At 39.8% G+C, this 21,266-nt stretch overlaps 1 protein-coding gene across 3 annotated transcripts in view; it reads right to left on the bottom strand.

Annotated features, from left to right (window-relative positions):
• supt5h (SPT5 homolog, DSIF elongation factor subunit) overlaps positions 1 to 21,266 on the bottom strand; it is an 81,300-nt gene that overhangs the window by 27,756 nt on the left and 32,278 nt on the right. For all 3 annotated transcript variants that reach the window (XM_043681015.1, XM_043681016.1, XM_043681017.1), the window contains 11 exons: positions 21,107 to 21,175; positions 18,119 to 18,370; positions 17,497 to 17,586; positions 16,837 to 16,907; positions 13,662 to 13,767; positions 12,539 to 12,632; positions 11,439 to 11,575; positions 10,142 to 10,297; positions 6,808 to 6,954; positions 4,721 to 4,867; positions 1,082 to 1,207 (listed from right to left, as the gene is read on the bottom strand). In XM_043681015.1, coding sequence (XP_043536950.1) covers positions 1,082 to 1,207; positions 4,721 to 4,867; positions 6,808 to 6,954; positions 10,142 to 10,297; positions 11,439 to 11,575; positions 12,539 to 12,632; positions 13,662 to 13,767; positions 16,837 to 16,907; positions 17,497 to 17,586; positions 18,119 to 18,370; positions 21,107 to 21,175 — 1,395 coding nt within the window. The remainder of the gene's footprint in view (positions 1 to 1,081; positions 1,208 to 4,720; positions 4,868 to 6,807; positions 6,955 to 10,141; positions 10,298 to 11,438; positions 11,576 to 12,538; positions 12,633 to 13,661; positions 13,768 to 16,836; positions 16,908 to 17,496; positions 17,587 to 18,118; positions 18,371 to 21,106; positions 21,176 to 21,266) is intronic.

The following is a 21,266-nucleotide window of genomic DNA, read 5'->3' as shown; positions in this document are numbered from 1 at the left end:
GGTATGTATAGGACAGATGTTAGGGGTAGGTTCTTTACTCAGCGAGTCGTGAGTTCATGGAATGCCCTGCCAGTAGCAGTGGTGGACTCTCCTTTTTTATGGGCATTTTAACAGGCATTGGATAGGCATATGGAGGATAGTGGGCTAGTGTAGGTTAGGTGGGCTTGGATCGGCGCAACATCGAGGGCCAAAGGGCCTGTACTGCGCTGTATTTTTCTATGTTTCTATGTTCTAAAGGACAACAAGGTTGCCTTCGAGTCTTGATGAAGAATCTCAGTCCAAACAGTAGCCAGTCTATCAGATGCTGAGTGACTTGTTGAATATTTCCACCATCTTTTGCTTTTACTTCATGTTCTTAGTGGATCAGTTGAAAATACAAAGAACTAACTTGCAAGTAGCAGCTATGGGAATGGATTCACAGCTGGAAAATTACACCCAGAGTAAAATCATGCAAATATTATTTTGAAGCAGCTAATTTTAATTTTCAAAGAATGACAGCAAGTTGCGAAGATGTTTCAAGTAAGATTCCTCTAAAGGAGTGCTAAAGCATCATTATAAACTCATATTACACTGAGAATAATTCTTGTGCTAAACACAAATTAAAGTCCAAGAGCTGGGATTCACATGCCAACATTCCTGTGTCTGTTTGCACACAGAGGCTCTGAATGGAGAAAAGGTGCTTTCTGTACTGCAGAATGAATCAATCAATCGCCACTACACAGCCGTTCACGGTTAAAAATTGGTACCAAATCCAATACGGTGTGTGGAATCACATGCTGTCCTAACCTTTTGACTTGTTTAAAGTCACAAATATTTGACAATGTCTTCCATCAGCAATTGACATTGAAGTTATCCGTGTAAGTGTTTGCATAAAAATTCTCAATGCCAACAGTTGCCTGTGATGATGTAAGCTCTTTCCAATACAGAGCATTACTTTGGAAGGTCCACCAACACAACTACACTCTGGATAAATAAAAGGTTTGTAACATTCACCTACAGTAAGTAGTGCACAAGCTATTTATTACTTTAAAAAAGCTGAAATTTCAGGATTTTATTAATGTTTTAAGTTTACGCCGCTTACCTTTGCGCCTCCAGCAAGTACCAAGTGTCGGGTTTTACAAACAAACATACCGCCATTTTCCACCAATTTCTTACAATGTAGAAATGCAAAGCCACGATACAAGTGTCTGATCTCACCCTCACGACCCTAAAAAAAAGTTTTTTGAAAGTTAGCACAAATCCTGCTAAGCATTGTTTCATTCAACATTCCAGAAAATAATACAGAAGACTGGATAAGTTTAGGAGAAATGGTAGCCTAGTAGCAATAGACAGGATGGAAGAGAAATCCAAATGCCCACTTGTACTCTCGGACATGGATTTAAAGCCATAGCAGCTGTTGGAATTTAAGTTCAATCAATAAATCTTAAGTCAAAAGCTAGACTCAGGAATAATGACCAGGAAATGAATGTCATAAAAATGCAATCTGCTGTCCTTGCCTTGTCTGGCCCGCAGGTGGCTCCAGACTCACATGGTGAGGGCAATTCTTAACTGCCCTCTGAAATGGTCTAACAATCCAGTCAGTTGTAATAAACCATTACAAAAATAGGAACAACCCAGATAGAATAGACCACTTAGCATCTACAAAGATACAGAAAATGACAACAGCACATCCTGCTCAGTCATTCCTGCAAAGTCCTCCTTGCTAACACCTGGGGTCTTGTTTCAAAGAGGAGCTATCCCATAACCCGACAAGACTAACCTGCTGATCCATAACTTATGGCCAGTATCACAGTTACATCCCGAGGTACATGTTTACTAAGGAAGTGGAATCTGACTAATTATTGGTAGAAGCGACAATGGTAAAGACTTTGTAAAGTGAGAAATTTGCAGAAGAGACAGTATTAGAAAGGCTGCTTAGGGTAAGTAATCTATCTGGTCTGGATGGTTTGCCCCCCCAAGTTATTAAAAGGAAGTTGGGGTGGGGATAAAAGGGTTGCTTAATTTTTCAATCTTCCCTAGATATAGGGGAGGTGCCAGAGCATTTAAGAGTGGAAAATTTGACATCCTTATTCATGAATGAGTGCAGGGTTAAAATCAAGGTTTTTGGAATAGAGTCAGGAAAAATGAGCAAAACTCTCTGGCCTAACCAGCAGTGTCCACGTCCCATTAATAAATTAAAAATACAAGAGGCACACATGAATGAAGATTTTCAAAAAAAATCTCAGGGTCCTGAATAGAGTTCATGAAGAATAGCCAACACATATTAGCCAATATGGTAGATTGTGTTCAACAGATCTAATTGAATTTTTTGTTGAAGTAATTGGAGAATGTTGATGAACAGAACGTGAGATCTATACTGAGTTTAAGAAAGTGTTCAACAAAGTATCACAAAACAGACTGGTAACCAATAATGAGTCTTATGGAAAACAAGGGTCAATATCCATTTTAACAAAAAAAAGATCGTATAGTAGATGATTGTCTCTCATCCTCCTGTATAAAAACAATAATGTTACATAATATCAATGTGAGGTGCATTGCCTTTTTGCTATACATACACATGACTTAGATCTTGGTACATAGGATAAAATTTTAATACTTGCTGCTGACATCAGACTTGGAGGAATGCCAAACAGTGACAGTAATATGAATTATACACAACACGTCAGAGTTAAGCTGATAGAATAGGTTGACAAGAGGTCAACAAAATTCAGTAGCAATGTTATGTGTTTTAGCAGAAACAACGGGGAGAAGCAATATTAATTTAATATCGTAATTCTAAAGAGTTTGCAGAGACGAGGGAACCTAGGTTATATGTTTATTAATCTTTGATAAAGGTAGGACATGAGAAAATGGTTAGCATTCAACTTGGTGTCAACTCAAATAGACCTACTCCATTTTAGTTTCCTAAAGGCCTTCAGCCTTTTCTCTAGATAATTGTCCAATTTCTGTCTCTGGTATCTTCTTACTACAAACTAGATTCGGAGCCACTCACAACATAAAAACCTTTCCTTGTGTTGCCCTTTTCTGCTATTTGCCTTAAATCAGTTCTTGCCCTTTGGACCAATGGGAACAGTTTCTCCACATCTACTTTGCCCAGACCCCTCATAAATTTTAATACCTCAATCAAATCTCAACATTCTCTTTTGCAAGGAAAATGGCCTCAGCTTCTGCCATCTATTCATGCCACGATTTCCTGAAAGGCTTCTTGTTAATCTTTACAGCACTAACACCTTCTCATCCTCCAAAATGCAATATCCACAATCGGATGTAATTCTCCATGTGATGTCAATCCAGTTCTTACTAGGATTTTCTGTAATTTCCTTGATTTTATACTCTCGGCCTCTATCTATAAAGCACAAGAACCCATATACCCATAAAACCAGCTTGCCCTTGAAGTCTATGCCGGCCTGATAATAATCACTGTTTTATGAACATCAGACTTGTGGACACTCATATGTACAAACACAATCTCATACAGAGGTGTAATTTTAAATACAAAACATATAAACATTTCCTGTACTTATGAACAGTTGCTTTATTATATCGTGCACTGTGCTCCAACTTTAACATAAATTGACTTGTGAACTGACTCAGGAACAAGACCCATTCCCAAGTTAGAGATTGCCTGAATTTATCATCCTGACAATTCCTAATACTTCCAAAGTTTTATTTTATCTGCCAACTTTGAAATTCTACCCTCCACATTCATCGACATCATTGATAAAGATCCAAAAAAGCAGTAGTTCTAATGATGGTTCCTGGGGAACCTCACTATTATGCTGTCTCCAGTCCAACAAACAATTATTCATCACAACTTAGTTTCTTGTCAGATGGCAAACTTGTTATGCATTCTGCTGCTTGCATGGAAGAGCTTCAATTTTGTTAACAAGCCTGTTATGTGATGTTATACCAAAATAATTTTGGAAGTCCACGTGCACCACGCCAGCTGGATTATCCACATCAACCCTCACTGTTCCTCAACAAAGATAAAGACACATTAAGTTAAAAAATGGTGGTACTAAATCAATACAATCTCCAACAATTGTGCCACAGGTTAACAAGATCATGAAACAGACAAAGTACTCTGTTTTATTTCTACATGATTAGAACAGATAAACAATGAAGCTGTGTCAAACCTTTGGTTTGGCCATATTTAGATCAAAGCATGCAATTCAGATTTCCATGTTAACAAGGAGATAGACTAAAGAGGATGCAGAGTGGATTGACAAGGATGAGTGAGCTGACATATCAGATTGGATCAACAAATTGAGTCTTCTCAATCATTTCAAGGTTGAATGACACAAGTTTGCAAACAGTCTGCTTCGGGCTCGTGTTGCTGCCAAGAAGGGAGATGGAGTCAATGGTAAGGGATTGCAGTTTTGTAGCTGGAACAATGTTTAACTGGAGAAAAATTCCACTCATCCAATACTGGATGTCTAACAAGGCTTCCGATGAATTAGTGACATCAAGGATTCATTAAAAGCTTAAACTGAGTTTCTTTCAAAGAATGCGACCATTGATGCATTCCTTGTGCAACTCCTGTGAAAATTCTCAAATGGAAGACTATGGAGTATTACCAGGTACTAGTTTAAAGATAGTCAACAGGTTACTTTCGAGGTAAATGCTGTGTTTTCAGATGAGGTGACCAAGGGACTTCACCTTTGACTCAGATTTCTATATTTGCAATTTCATTCAAAACAAAATTGTAGGGAAGTCTTACCGAGTGTGGTCCATCAATAACTTTAACAATATCTTTCACGTGAATATTATTTTGCTCAGAATCCAGGGCCACAGCAAAACGGTTATCTTTCTTCCGAGTTATTGCTTGATGCCGTACAGTAATGACTTTTCCATACATATTAAGAACCTACAAAACGATGAATATTAAAATGAGCAGTTTGCCTTTCTCAGCCCAAGCAGAAGAGGACTAGCTTTCTATTTGTATTGTTGAAGGATAAAGTTTGCCTTTTGCAAATGTCTTATCGAAAAATAAGGAAAGTATGAGGAGATACAAGATAGAGAAAGTTCACATCAGGCCTTTTAGTTAGAAATATTCTTAACTGGGTTTGTTTCAACTTTGTCCATCCAATAAGCCAAAAAGCAAACAAAAATCCAAACCCATGTAATGCAGTAACATTAACTGATTGCTCCTTAAAGGAACATGCTTTACAAAAATTGGATTATCTTGAATTCCTTCAGTTACCTTACTAGTATGCCATATAAGGTAACAAATGCTAAGTATATTCATTCATAGATGCTTCATTTAATTGCCATTACAAACCACCACAAAGTTCTAGACCATCAAAATGGCACTTCAGATAATGACTTGCAGCCTCGACTTCCACGACCTCTACTGTTCACTGTTTCTCTATTTTGCAACAGCAGCGTCCCACTATACATTCTAACTGTTCTGACACAGAAAAGGGAGATAGAGATACATGGGCAATTATCAAATCAGGTACCCAACAATGACCTTTAAGACTGGCAGTTTGATTAAAAGGACAGCTCCACTCACGAGTCAATAATTTGTGATCAAACATCAATAAAAGTTGTACACCTGTACAAGCAAGGTGTGACCAAGGCTGAACAAGGTTGTGATAAGGACATTGTGGGGAAGCGATGGAGTAGTAGACTGGACTGCTAATCTCGAACGTGGGCTCGAATTCCATTTTCGCAGATGATGAAATGTGAATCCAATTAAAACAAAAGTCTAGAATAAAAACTTAGCTGAATGGCAAGTTGGTAACCATTAACAATCGTTAACTAATGTACTGAGGGAGGGAAATTGCTGTCCTTATCTGATTTGGCCTACATGTGATTCTAATTCCATAAGCCCTCTAGGCGATAAATGCCAATCTTGCCAGCAATACTCACATTCCATAAACAAATGTTTAAAAAATGAGATTGGCCGTTAGGGAAACAACAATCTCATACATCAGATGATTTCATCACAGCAACATGTTCAAACCTGGAGCTCCCAAAGTCCTAAGCTCTGGAAATCCTTCTCTGGTTCTCGCCTCCATTAACAAACTCGAAAACCTATACTTGCAAGCAAGCTTTTTAAAACCTATTCTAAAAGTTCCCTCTATGGTTCAGTGTCAATTTGTTTTGATAAAGCACCATCAGGCATCTTGGGATATTTTATTAAGGATAAAATGAGTTAGATGCTGACCTCTGAAATTCTGGTTTGAAATCAGTACAGACCGACTGAGATGATTGCCTTGCCTTTATGATGGCAACTATATGAAATGAGGTTGACAGCTCTGCCCTGTTCTTGTGGACATGGGATCACCACAATAAACACTCCCAATTTGTAATCTGGTTCAGAAATACCTTTGGAAATGTGGAATATTTCATTCTGGGCACTGGAGGTTTCAAAGGCACTTTCCTCCAATAGTTCAGGTAAGATATTTGTATTCACACTCAATGCACACATTCAGGGCCAACATTTCAAGACTGAGCAAAGTGTGCTTAATTTTGACATCAGTGACAAGTAGAAGACATGTTACAAGTATTCCAACTTGTGGTTTAGAAATTCTGAGAGTTTTACAATTTCAGATTAATTGACATTCCTGATAAAGGGCTTTTGCCCGAAACGTCGATTTTACTGCTCCTCGGATGCTGCCTGAACTGCTGTGCTCTTCCAGCACCACTAATCCAGAAAATGATATATCTAATGGTCAAGAATATGCATTGAAATTTCTATGGTTCAAAAATAGACACTGAATACTTAGTCTAAGTTGGAGCAAACTCCAATAATCAACTATATTTCCGATAACCTATCTCTAGAGGAATCAATCATCATACCTGGAATGTCTCCCTCTCCAGCCGGACAATAACTCCCATAGTCTGTGGGTCAAGTTGGACCAGTTCACCCCACTCATGCTGACCTCCAGCATCAACTCCAGATGCAGTCTCTGAGCATAGTTGCAAATCTCTTGGGAGCACTTTCAGCTGAAATACAATACGATTTCATAACATTTCAAACACCATTAAAACTGTATCACCAACGTGTGCAAACATTGAAACATGTCTTGTAATAGAACAAAATAAAACCAAAAAAAGTCAGTTAGCCACAGCCAGGGGCAACAGAGGATCAAAAAGCTTCCCAGTGCCTCCAGCTTGGGGAAAAGGAAGTTAAAAATCTCAACAGGATTCCTCTTCATGATAGTCATCGAATGACCCCTGCAGGAAAGTGCACGGTCATTGACAGGATCAGGCTCAGATAGTCTGCTACACTACAACTCCTGACACTGACTAGAAAGGTTTCAGCGACAATCGTGCATGCACATTTAGGCCGCAATGCAAAGGCCAACACATGCACACAACTGATACCTTTCTGATCGGCCTACCTTACTCAAATTCCAATTCTGCACAGTCTAGCTCGTTCATTTCATGTTCATACCAGAGTCATTGTGTCAAGTCCCACATTGTTATATTTTTTAAATGTACTTTATTTTACATTCAAAGCACTGAACAACTGCAGTGAGTAAAGTTCCTTCATGCAGGTACAAGAATTGAAAATGATGAACAGGAGCTTCCTGGGACAGCCCAGTTACCAAAGAATATTTTCATTGCTGGAAAATAGAAAGCATCAATAAATAATGCAAAATGAAGCAAGGCCTATATTTTGATACTTCCCAAAGCCTTTTTCATAGCACCTGCAAAAAAATGGTATTAAAAACAATGTATTTATGATGAGACTATTAATAATGATGATTGGCAAATGAACAGAACATTTTGGGGAACAGTCAATCCTAACACCATTTAGAGTCGTAGAGTAATAGAGATGTACAGCACGGAAACAGAGGCTTCGGTCCAACCTGTCCACGCCGACCACATATCCCAACCCAATCTAGTCCCACCTGCCAGCACCCGGCCCATATCCCTCCAAACCCTTCCTATTCATATACCCATCCAGATGCCTTTTAAATGTTGTAATTGTACCAGCTTCCACCACATCCTCTGGCAGCTCATTTGATACATGTACCACCCTCTCCATGAAAAAGTTGCCCCTTAGGTCTCTTTTACATCTTTCCCCTCTCACCCTAAACCTATGCCCTCTCGTTCTGGACTCCCCGATCCCAGGGAAAAAACTTTGTCTATTTATCCTATCCATGCCCCTCATAATTTTGTGAACCGCTATAAAGTCACCCCTCAGCCTCTGACGCTCCAGGGAAAACAGCCCCAGCCTGTTCAGCCTCTCCCTATAGCTCAAATCCTCCAACCTTGGCAACATCTTTGCAAATCTTTTCTGAACCCTTTGTTCAAATTAAATTGGAATAATGGACTTTAAAACATCATTTAGGTTGCTTAGATGCAAATAATGAAGAGTTAGCGGAATTACTTGTGTAAAAGTTGAGTTTTTGAGACTAAACATTAAGCTAAACAAAGATTTAAATCCACTCCACTTTTTAGGAACTGCCAATAATGACCTTGTCTCTGTAGTTGCTGGCCGTGGTCCTGAATTCTGAAGGAAATGCTGCCTCGAGCTTTGTACTTTTGACAGTTCAAAGAGAAAGAGCAATTGTGAAAACGAATCACTAGATATAAAAAATATAAGAACTTTTGGGCCAAAAATTGGGTTTATGTACACGAGATTGACTATTACTTCAATATATATTGTATGAGACACCAGCTGCACTAGAATACTCGAGTAGTTAGCACTGCTGCCTCATGGTGCCAGGAACTCGGATTCAATTTCGGCCTTGACTGACTGACTGTGTGGAGATTACGTGTACTCCTCATGTTTGTGTTGGCTTCTGCCAGGTGCTCCGGTTTTCTCACACAATCCAACGAAATATTCAGAAGGTCTGCTTAGATTACTGTTTGAAGATTAGTTCCAAAAACACATGATCCTCTAAGAGAAGAAAATTATTCTCATCGCCTTGCATGGATGACCGTTATTTAAAGCAGTGACCCCGGTCTAGATTTCCCCACTAGAGAAAATATCCTTTCCCCTTAAAGATACCTCAGAATATTCTGTGTTTCAGTCAGACTTCTCTTACACTTTTAAACTCAAGCAGATGCAATTTCTACCTTTCCTGATAGGATAACTCATCTATTACAGATTTTAGCTTAGTTAGCCTTCTCTGAACTGGTTCTTATATATTTAGATCTTTCCTCAAGTATAGAAACCAGTTCTATAAATAATACTATCTAATCTCACCATGTTTGAATCACTGTGTTCAGATTTGATGTTTCCAACTTCAGACACAAGGGGAAAAAAAAAGTAGACCATTTGGCCCATCAAGCCTTCTGTGCTATTCTAATAAGATTGATCTTCAGCTTCAACCCCACTTTCCCACCCACCCCAACTCCATTGATTTCCTGAGTGACCTAAAATCTGTCTAGTGCAGTTTAAAAGATATTTCAAAACCCTCTGGGGCAACAAATTCCAAAGATGTACAATTTCTTTGTGTGAAGAAATTACTCCCTACCTTATTAATGATTGATCAGCCCCTTACCTTGAAGTTGTGCCCCAGCATTTTTGGTTCTCAGCCAAGGGAAAATAATCAATCTCTATCAGTAATCCTTCTTAGGCAATCTCCAGGGATAAATAACTTGCTCCCAATCCAGGTCGATGAGTTCAGAAAAGGCTGATAAAATCCAGTACACAATCCACAGACTGTCACGTGGGTTAAGTGGTCTTGAGGGGTCAGGCAAATGAGTTGTTAGGAGATGTGTGTGTCACCTCCAGTAGGATCACAGAATCACACATTAGAGAAGTAACGTAATGGTCCACTGAGTCTGCCCCAACAAAAGCTACTTTATCTGGGCTACCAATGTGTTTGGTGTCCCTCCGAATTAACTTTCTCTACTTTGTTCTGTCGCATGCAAATATGCCTATGCACTGGCAGGAGTGGTTGAGGTTTCCATTCAGCTTCCTATATAGCAGAGTTTCAAGTAGAGTGGTTGCTTCAAGAATATGCTGTTATGCATACTAACATACTGAAAAAGGATTATAGGACTCAAAATGTTAACTGCTTTCTCTCTACAGATGCTGCCACACATGCTGAGTTGCTTCAGCAATTTCTGTTTTTGTTGCACATTTCCAGCACCTGAATTTCTTGGTCTTACACAACTTGGACAGTACCCTTGCCACTCTTACTTCCAAGTGTTTAATTTTAAAATATATTACCTCATGCATGGTTAGATCCGAAAAAAGAATGACAAAGTTCTCTTCCACTCGTACAATCAGTCCCGTATCTCCCTCATATCGCCCTGCTATCACTTTCACATGGTCTCCCATTTTGAAGTACTTGCGCAATTCATGAGCTGGAAACTCTAAAGGATCCTGCAAACAAACAGATGATAAATTTAACCAGATTCTTCATCAATCCATTGATCAGTTCTAGACTTAGTCAATGCTCAGATTTTAAATCTTTCTAATAAACAAATCTTTACTTGCTTGGAAATACAGAACTTTAGCATTTGTTGAGAACAAAGGAGAAATACTGTCAAAGCTTTTCACTTTGTATTCATCAGGAAAGATTCAAGAATGCCAAATTATAAAGGAAGCAACAATTTGTACCATATAAGAAAAGGGGACAAATAAATTGGTCCCCTTTGGCCAAGGTGTTACCATAGAGAATGGAAACCATAGAGAGAACTAGAGTCCCAGAAGATTGCTTAATTCAAAATACATCTGGAAATGTTTCTTTTTCCTGTGGAGGACAGATCACGACGTATGAACATATGTAGTTTCTAGCAATTATAAGTGAGCCTGACTAACCATTGTAAATTGGTTGTCAGCGCAACTCATAGCACACAAAGTGCTGTCCAATCATGAAATCACAATCAATGTTACATATTACATTCCGAACATTATCAGTACTCTGCCCATTGCAAACAATCGGAGGGCTAACGGTTTGATATAATGTGTCAGTCATTAGGGACATATGGCCTACATAATTGTCATCTTAATGGCAACGATACTTTTCCTTAAATGGAGATGCATCATTTCATCTATTGGAAAGCTGAAATTTAGTTTCTGCTTTTTGGTCAATGTCTCTCCTTCCCTTAATATGCACCCTTTGATATCCCATTATCGTGGCTAGGATCCATGCACAAGTCTCAACAGTGATCAGTAGTTTACTGAATGAAAAGGGCAGCACAGCTGGGCCCATTTCTGCCCTCACCCAGTGTCTGCAGGGCCACATTTCTAGCAGTAGCCACATAACAATCTATTCTTGCTTTGCTGTCTAACAGCTGACTAGATCGCTTGCAATAGTGGATTTTCACCATAGGATTTGTAAACAGTAAGGTCATAGCCAAATTCAGGACTGGTTTTAAATTAAACAGGCTAGATTAGTTTAAAACTGGCTTTGGTTGCTATAGCAAGTGAACAGATATCAGATGGAAACAATCCAAAATCATCTGCAATGGATAGAAAACCTCTCCTTATTGACCAATAGAGATGATATGATTCTCCATACCTTCAGATCTTCGTGTTTGGGTAAAATTGTGATCTTGTTGCCCTCCACACTCAAAATTTTACCCTGCAGGTTTATCAATTCACCTTCGCAAACTTCTACGTTATCTCCAGGTTGCAAGTTGTGTTCTCTTTCTTTGCCTGGAAAAGAAAAGATGAAAACATCATACTTAAGATTTGGTCAAGAGCACAAGAAGTCAAATTGCCAGAATGCATTATTTGTGATGCCCCAATTTTTCAATTACAGCACACAACCCCATTTTTAACATCCAAATGTCACCCTCAATTTGGTTGATAATGCCAAATATTTCTAGTATCAAATTCCACTTGACTTTTCACTAATTTAAACTTTTATATTCCTGTAACATGCTAGCTTTACATTATTAAAACCACATTAAATAAGAACAAATGGCATTATTCCCATTGGTACTACATACTCAGCCTCCAGGCACTGCCTGAAAGGAATGTCAAGGTTATCGATTACACGGAGTATCACAAGGTCACATAATAACACAACATAACACAACTTCCAAAGGCAGTTTAAAAAATTTTCTTTAATCTCCTGGGCAATAAATATGGGCACCAATATACCTTTTAAAGCACTTATAAAAATGAGTTTTTTTAAAATGGAGATTGTAGTTGGATTCTCCCCATCCTATGAATTCCTTCCCATCTTCTTCAACTATCAAGTTGGGATAGTACATTTCCATTGGAACTAAATGCCCTCAAGACCCTTTATGATCTGGGCATTCTCCATACATATTGACGAATGTTCTCTGTTTGACTGCGAGCCACATTGCTACGCTGCTGAGACCAGTTTGCCTCCGCACTCACTAGCATGGGTCAGGCAGTTCTGAGAACAGGAGAGGTAACTGCATTTAGTTTTTATTCTCCATAACCCTAGTGCACTAAGGCTAATAATTTTACTGATTCAACTAGAACAGTGAACCAAAAGTATGTTATTAAACTAAGTGCTACATATACGAACATAAGCACTGGGGAAGCCAAATCAGAAATCACTTTGAGGCAATGAAATCCAAACACGTCAGCATAAAGCTCTGAACAGAACAGCATTGATTTCTCTCTCATGTACAAAACAAATACCTGTTGATTCGGTCACAACCTCCAGGTCAATGCCTTCTGGTTGATCCTCAAATTTTTCAAGCTCAGAAAGTGTGGGCTTAACTCCTTCAGTAATCTGTAATATGCAAAGAGTCACTCCAGTTATTCCAAGAAATATGAACCATTGGAGAAACATGACTGAAGGCTCAAGGTGCCTTTGTGCATGATCGCACATGGAGTGGCCACACTCTGGGTTCAAATCTGAACCAGAATGCCACAGCAAAGCAAAAGGTCTTATCAGACTCTAAGTATCCAAAGGTAAAGACATTCATCCCACATATATCCTAGCAGCTAAATTAAACAGGAATTGGTCAAAGTGATGGAGCATACCCAACTAACGCCCTGGTTAAATTTTAAAAAAGCAAATATGCCATGACTGAATTTTGAACAAACTTCATTAAGACCACAGAATTTTACCTAATATGTAATATTGCAAGAATGAATGCAATCAATTTCATCAGAGACTAAGCATTTTATTATCTAGTGACAGTTTAAATTCCATACTCTACCTGATTTTAAAAACTAACCTTTCCTGATAGGTGGAATGAAGGTAAAGAAATGCAGGCCACATACACCCAAGTCTCCAAATGTACCAGGTATATGAGACTTACCTTTGAGTACACAAACTGGAGATGAGAGATCTGGTGGGTCAATGAGTTAGGGAAGTAGAGGGAGAGATGGATATTATCTATCACATCACTGTTAAATACTTTGTAGAGACTAACAGAGCTCTCATGTTGCTCGTGGTCCGTCAGAAGATATGTAAAAAATGTGGCAAAAAAAAATGTTGCAATAGCATGCAGCAGGGACAATGATATTTACAGGACATTCCTGTGGCAACATCCATCAAAGACTGGGAAAATAGCTTGCTTCGTGCCAGGTGGCTTTTGTTTTAGACACGATAATTTTATGCACTTTTTCAATTACACGATGCTAATCATGCATCAACGCAGAAACAGTCAAGTTGTAACCTCAATTAATCACCCACCCGACATGTGCAAAGCAAGTAGTCATCAAGAGGCTTGGAAAACTTTAGAATGAGCACTTCAAAAACATAACTCGAAACCACTCTGCTACAAAAGATTCTAATGGATGCATTACTTACCACTGCAGACATTGCAAAACTTTTGAACAAGAATCCTTTCCTGCTGTAGCGATTGCCCTCAAATATAAGAAAGTCTCCATCTGTGGTAACGTCTCCACCCAGTGATCTACGAAATGTACAATTTCAATTCAAACAAATCAGTTTGACATCAAATATACAATAAAGTTGGCAAGACAGCGAAATCTAAATAGTGTTCAGGCTCTTTATGATCTTAAGATTAACAAAAGCTGGCAAATGGGACTAGATTTATCTAGGCTATCGAGCGATATGGATGAGTTGTGTGCTGTACATCTACGACTCTATAACTACATTTTATCAGATATGATAATAGGCATTTTAAACAAATAACTAAGAATGCAAATAAAGACCCATCACTAAATGACAATGCAAAAGAAAAGGGTGAAACTTGAGAATTGATCTGCAGCCACAAGTGCTGAGTTAGTGATCTATCTCAGTATCCTCCTGAGGTTCCAGTATCACAGACACCAGCTAATTTTATTTATTCAGGTTGATAACAAAAAATGGCTAAAGACATTGGACACGACAAAGGCAATGGGCCTCGACAACATTCAGCGACTGCACTGAAGGTGCATGTTTCAAAACTACTTGTGCCCCCAGCCAAGCTACTCCAGTACAACCATAACATGGACATCTACCTGACAACTTGGAAAAATGCCAAGGTAGGTTGCACTGAAAAGAAACAGGACAAATCCAAATTGATCCCTGTCTACTTTTTGATTACTGAAGTATTAGAAGGGGTCATCAACAGTGGTTTCAAGTAGCACTTAAATAGCAACAACCTGATCACTGATATAAAATAAAGAACTGCAGATGCCGGAAATCTGAAACAAAAACAGAAATTGCTCAAGAAACTCGGCAGGTCTAGTTACATCTGTGGAGAGAAAGCAGAGTTCATATTTCAGGTCCAGTGACACTTCTTCAGAATCTGATCACTGATGTTCAGTTTGAATTCCACCATACTCATTCCGCTCCTGACTCTATTACATCTTTGGTACAACAAGAGTTGAATTCTGGAGGTGAGTGAACAGTAACTATCCTTGACATTGAGCTAACACTTGATTGAGTATGGTCTCAAGGAGATGAACCAAAACTATCAATGGGGATTAGGGGAAAATTCTCCACTGTTTAGAATCAAACTTAGCACAAAGGAAAATGGCTGTGGTTTCAGGAGACCAGTCATCTCAATCCCATGACCTTACTGCAGTTCCACAGGGTAGCATCCCAAGCCCAATCGTCTTCATTAGCTTCACCAATGACTTCCTCTCCATCATAAAGGTCAGAAGTTAGTTAGTTCATTGAAGCAGTTCATTTCTCGCTCTCTCATATAGAACACCAGCAATTGAATTGGACTAGCAATATATATACTGTGGTTACAAAAAAAGGTCAAAAGTTAGGAATTCTGTTGCTAGTAATTCCACACCTGCCACACTAAAGTCTACCCACCATCTCAAGGATCAAGTCAGCGGTGATGAAAATACTCCCCACCTGCTTGGAAGAATTCAGCTCCAACAATACTCATGAAGCTTGACATCATCCACAAAGCAGCACACTTTACTGGCATCCCACCATCTTCAATATTCACTCCATCTACAACCACTATGACAGCAATGTGGACCAACTACGTGATGCACTGCAGCAACTCACCCAGGCTCATTCAACATACCTTCCAAACCCATGAGCTCTACCACTTCAAAAGACACAGGCAATAGATGCCTGGGAACACCACAACCTGCATGCTCGCTTTTAAACAGCAACCATCCTAACTTAGAACAATACAATCATTCCTTTAGTGTTGCTCGATCAAAACCCTAGCACTACCTCCCTAACAGCACTATGGATGTACCTAAAATACTGCAGCAGTTTAAGGATGCAGCTCACAACATACTCAAGAGCAATAAGCACTGGCCTAACCACCCACACCCACATCCTATGAAAGAAATTTAAAACAAAAAAACTCAAAGATTGGTCTGATAAAGTTTACAATTCCCCAATTCTCACGGTATCCATTTTGGAGCTAGGATTTACAGCTATCTAAAGACATGGGAATCACAGAATAATTATTATGATATTGTAATGTGAAGGAACTAGTACCATATGCCAGCAGGAAAACAGTGTGGGTCAATGTCAGTTAGCCCCTTCAGATGGGCCTGGCATTCAATTAGATTGTGGCTGATCTGTAACCTATCTTCACACAGGTGACTTTGCTCTATACCATTTCTTCATCTAACAACCAATCTATCTCAGATTTGAAATTAACGGATCTAGTGTTAATTCCTATTTGCAGAAGGGACTGACAAAACTTTACCACTTGAAAGTTGAGATTCCAAACTTTAGTTCTGAAAAAGGCTTGATTCCAGTTCTTTGATAATGCCTCTCCCCTTGGGCAGGTAGTATCCCTATCTCTGAGCCAGAAGACCTGGTTTCAAGTCTTACCTGCTCCAGAAGTGTGTAACAATATCTCTGAACACATTGATTAGAGAATATCGACAACATACTCTATCAATGTGTTCGACCAGGCCAGGCCCCTTCAAATCATTTCAATAAAGCAGTCCCGACCCTAACTTTGCTAGTTGCTTTAAACAGGTGTAACATGGATATTTCAGAAGAGATACAGCTGGTCAAAGCACTTCGTTTTAAACAAACCAGAATTTATTTATAAGATTACCGAATGAAACACAAACAACAGAAAACAGGATATAGAATAACCTACCCGAAAACCCAACAGATTATACCAATTTAAAGATGCTGTTCCCTAATATTTGCAATAATCCCTTTGAACACCCCCTGGCACAAAAGGTAAAATCAAACAAAGAGGAGACAAGTCACAGAGAGAGGGTCAGCATGGACCTTCTCCCCTTGGGTCCAGCACTTCACAACCCTGACTGATTGCCAAAACCAAATCACACCAGAGACGAGCTGAGCTGAGCCACTCCCCTTTCATTGTGCAAGTGTTCTATTTGTAAAAATTGAAGGCCTTCTGCCTGAGGCAGTATCTGTTATCTTTAATCAAACTGGTCCTAAAACCACAGAATCCCTAAAGGATTCTACACCCTAAAGGATTCTACTTAGATTTTTCAAAGTATCTGCTTTTATGACCTCTCTGGGGAAAAAAAAGGGACAACATAACCGTGCTAAAAGAGCATCATATCAATACCTGATTTTCTCTGCATCAAACAATCGCTGAAGTGGCCTCTTGAATCTCTTCCTTTTAGCAAACCAGTCTTTCTGTGGGTTAAAACATTGAAAATATTCAGATACTCATTGCACTAAATTAAAATGAGAAATCAAGAGCAGTAAGCAACAATTCTTCAGGGCTAAGTGTTCAAATAAGATTAAGTTAGTTCAAGGCAAGAAGAAAATCTTTGTTCAACACCTTCTCCCTACCTAGCAATTATATTGTTTATAAAATGCAAGACAGGATATTTCTTTTATAATACTAATGACACAAAAAAGAAAGCAACTGGAGCTTATACCATTATTATCCATAGCTCCAGGTTACAACATACATGTAAAGGCTTATGTTGCCAAAGGAACCTAGCTTCCTTTGGGGGACCTATTGATGGACTGTTATGTGGATCAGAGTCACGTAAACAGCAAAGGGTTTGATCTTGTTCCAAATTGGTAGATTTGAGACCTGCCACTTTACCCTACCCCAGTGGAGGCTGCAGCACAGTGTGTTGGACCTGCTTCCAGCAGAGAACACACAAAGATGAAGATGAAGAGGTAGAATGACACCATCATCAACACAATTAAATACAGCCTCAGTTCATGGTTCATACAGCATATCAACTTGTAACTGAAGATGGACTCTTACCAAACTCATCCGAGCTTTGATTCGCTCATGGTCAATTCTTGGGATCAGTTTCAGAGAAATGGTGTTCTGGCTTGGCTCAACGTAGTCCACCTGAAAAAACATGCAGTACATTTTAAAAAGTCAATAGGTGAGACAGGGCTCCATAGCAAGTACTAATATTTATTCTCACAGCCGAAAGGGAACATAATGGCTTCAGACTAAGCTCTTCCATTTTTACAGCATGATATAATGTTTGTGATGCTAACATAAAATGGTGTAATACATACAAGACCACAAATGCAGCTACCTGGAAACAGAAATTGTCAAAAAAAAAAGCCATATGTTTTCGCTCTGTACACAGCTCAACATTTACATAATTTACTTTGTCCATTGTTTGAATTCAGCAACTGCCCTAGACTGTGCGTTTCATCAGCCACCTCGCTCATGGAGTGGGGAATTGGATCTTACATTAGAAATGTACAACTTAAACACAGACCAGCACCAGGTAACAGGTAATCCACAATCCAGCAAAGTCTGAAATCTAGGACAACCCCTGGTCAATAGGGTACTGGCATTGGGACACTATCCATATTAGACTGTCTGTCTGTTACGTTACACAGACTGCAAAGATAGAAAGCTTTACCTGTGCAATGTCATCCTTGTACAGACCTCTTTTCAGACGAACCCAGGATTTCGGTTTCAGGTTGGTCACCTCCTTCACCACCTTCAGCACGTCTGTCATTTCCTTGATAGGAACCATCTGTTGGTTCCAGTACCCTATCCGGAGGTTCCCCACACCCTCAATGGCCTGCTTGACATGAGTCTGTTTGTATGCCTCAACATAAATGTACCCCTTCACATGCTCAGGGGAAACAACAGACTTGATCTGGATGGGCTACAGGCAAAAAGAAATGACAGAAAAAAAGAATGAAAAATGTGTGCACTTTATTCAAAACAAAAACTTAGTCTGAATACTAAATTCATCACAAAATCAACAGCATGCTAACACCAAACTGCAAGTTATTCACTACTACAAGATTTAAGCAATCGTCATTGAAGACAACAAAATGTGTAAACTCCAGTGCTGACAAATAATAAGTTAATGACTGAACATGGTCTTCCACTCCTGCAATATACATTTCTCAGGCATCTTTAGAAAGAAAAAAAAAATCAAGAAATCAAACTTCTGATTTCTTAAATTGTATGGCTTGTATAATGCTAACAAAGAATTAGAATATCCTTTATTGTCACGTGCATTCAGATGTCACCCCAGGTGGCACCATCTTAGATACAAAGGAATCCCATCCCATCCTATTGTATGTAGCTTTGGTCCAGAAAGGCAAGATAGTCTGTTCATTCTATTGTTTACTGAATTGATTGATCTCAGCCAGTGTTTTAGCACCTTCAGCACGTCTGTCATTTCCTTGATACGAACCATCTGTTGGTTCCAGTACCCTATCCGGAGATTCCCCACACCCTCAATGGCCTGCAAGGTGGCACGGTAGCTCAGTGGTTAGCACTGCTGCCTCACAGCACCAGGTTTGCATGGGAACATGCAGGTGGTGATGTTCCAAGACATCTGTTGCCCTTGCTCTGCTAGTTGGAGAAGGTTGCAGATTTAGATTAGATTAGATTACTTTACAGTGTGGAAACAGGCCCTTCGGCCCAACAAGTCCACACCGACCCGCCGAAGCGTAACCCACCCATACCCCTACATTTACCCCTTACCCAACACTACGGGCAATTTAGCATGGCCAATTCACCTGACCTGCACATCTTTGGACTGTGGGAGGAAACCGGAGCACCCGGAGGAAACCCACGCAGACACGGGGAGAACGTGCAAACTCCACACAGTCAGTCGCCTGAGGCGGGAATTGAACCCGGATCTCTGGCGCTGCGAGGCAGCAGTGCTAACCACTGTGCCACCGTGCCGTGAGGGTACTGTTCAAGGTGAGTTGTAGCAGTGCATCTTGTAGATAATGCACACTGCTGCCACTATGCATCATTACTTCTCCACTAATGTGTTGATGATGATGGATGGGGTGCCAATCAAGCTTTGCCCTAGATAACGTTGAGCTTCTCAGGTGCCGTTGAAGCTGCACTCTTCCAGATAATTGGAGAGTATTCTATCATGCTCCTGACTTTTGACTCGTAAGTGGTGGACAGACTTTGGGGAGACAGTTGGTGACTTACTCACTATAGAATTCTCAGTTTGTCGTCCTGCTGTTGTAGCCATAGTATTAATATGACTGGTCTAATTCAGCTTCAAGTCGATGGTAACACTTGGGACACTGATATCGGGGAATTTAGCAATCTTAATACGATGGGATGTCATGGGGACATGGTTAGATTCTCTCTCATTTGAGAAGTCACTCCCAAGCATTTGTATGACAAAAATGCAGCTTTGCACTTATTAGCCCAAGCCTGAATGTTGTCCAAGTTTTTCTGATTACAAATATGGATTGCTTCAGTATCTGAGGACTTGCAAATTGTGCAGTCATCAATAAATATCCTGAGGAATGTTTGCTGTAATGTTCCAGGACAAAGGTGATTGGGCTCCCAACAAATCACTGTAGAGGGTTTTCCTGGGTTCCCACTATCTTCAGTTTTGCAAAGACTCTCTTGATGCCACACTCAGTCACATATCTTGATATCAAAGGCAGTCAATCTCACTTCGCTGAGTTCAGCTGTAATGAAGTCAGAAGCCAAGTGGAACCCAAAATGAATACTGGGGAGCAAGATATTGCCTTTAAGCACTGCTTGATATCACTGTTGATTACCTGTGCCATCACTTGGCTGATGATCGAGACTAGATCAGTCAGGTAATAAGTGACCAGTTTGGATTGGTCCTGCTTTTGGTGGACAGGACATAGATTAGATTTTTTTTTAGATTAGATTAGATTACTTTACAGTGTGGAAACAGGCCCTTCGGCCCAACAAGTCCACACCGACCCGCCGAAGCGCAAACCACCCATACCCCTACATTTACCCCTTACCTAACACTACGGACAATTTAGCATGGCCAATTCACCTGACCTGCACATCTTTGGAACTGTGGGAGGAAACCGGAGCACCCGGAGGAAACCCACGCAGACACGGGGAGAATGTGCAAACTCCACACAGTCAGTCGCCTGAGGCGGGAACTGAACCCGGGTCTCTGGCGCTGTGAGGCAGCAGTGCTAACCACTGTGCCACCGTGCCGCCCACATACTTGCGCAATTTTCCACAATGTGGAAACAGATTGCCCAGAGCTGTAGTTAGTCAGTTTTTATTCCAATACTGGATGGTGTCATGGCTTTAGGAGCATCCAGTTTCTTCAGCTGTTGACTTCAGGGTGTTTTTCAGAGAGGGATGGCACAAACTACTCATCTTCTTTGAAATGACTTGTACAAGGAATGAGAATAGCACAACAATTACAATTCTTGGGAACACAACAATTCATCATTCTCTGAGATAATGCCATATTATAAGTCACTATGTATCTTAGAGAAACGCAAGAAAAGCATGAAACAGTCAAATCCTCAACTGCAGTACTGGAAAACACGCCATTGGATGCTTGCATGTGCCTGTTGGCTAGCTCCACCAATAAAGAGATCTAAAGCTGCTGTTTAAGAACCATAAGGATACCTACTGAATCTGTAAACTGATAAGCGACAAATTTCCTCATCAGTGAAATAGCTGTTGCTCGTTCTTCACCGATCTGGAAAAAGGAAAGATAAATCAACTAACAATTCCAAGTTTTACTAGTTAGAAATATGGAACGTGAAAGCAATTTTTTTTAAGATCTATCA

The sequence above is a fragment of the Chiloscyllium plagiosum genome, chromosome 41 (genome assembly GCF_004010195.1).
Source record: "Chiloscyllium plagiosum isolate BGI_BamShark_2017 chromosome 41, ASM401019v2, whole genome shotgun sequence".
Lineage (NCBI taxonomy): Eukaryota > Metazoa > Chordata > Chondrichthyes > Orectolobiformes > Hemiscylliidae > Chiloscyllium > Chiloscyllium plagiosum.
This window is presented reverse-complemented; position numbering and strand designations above follow the sequence as displayed.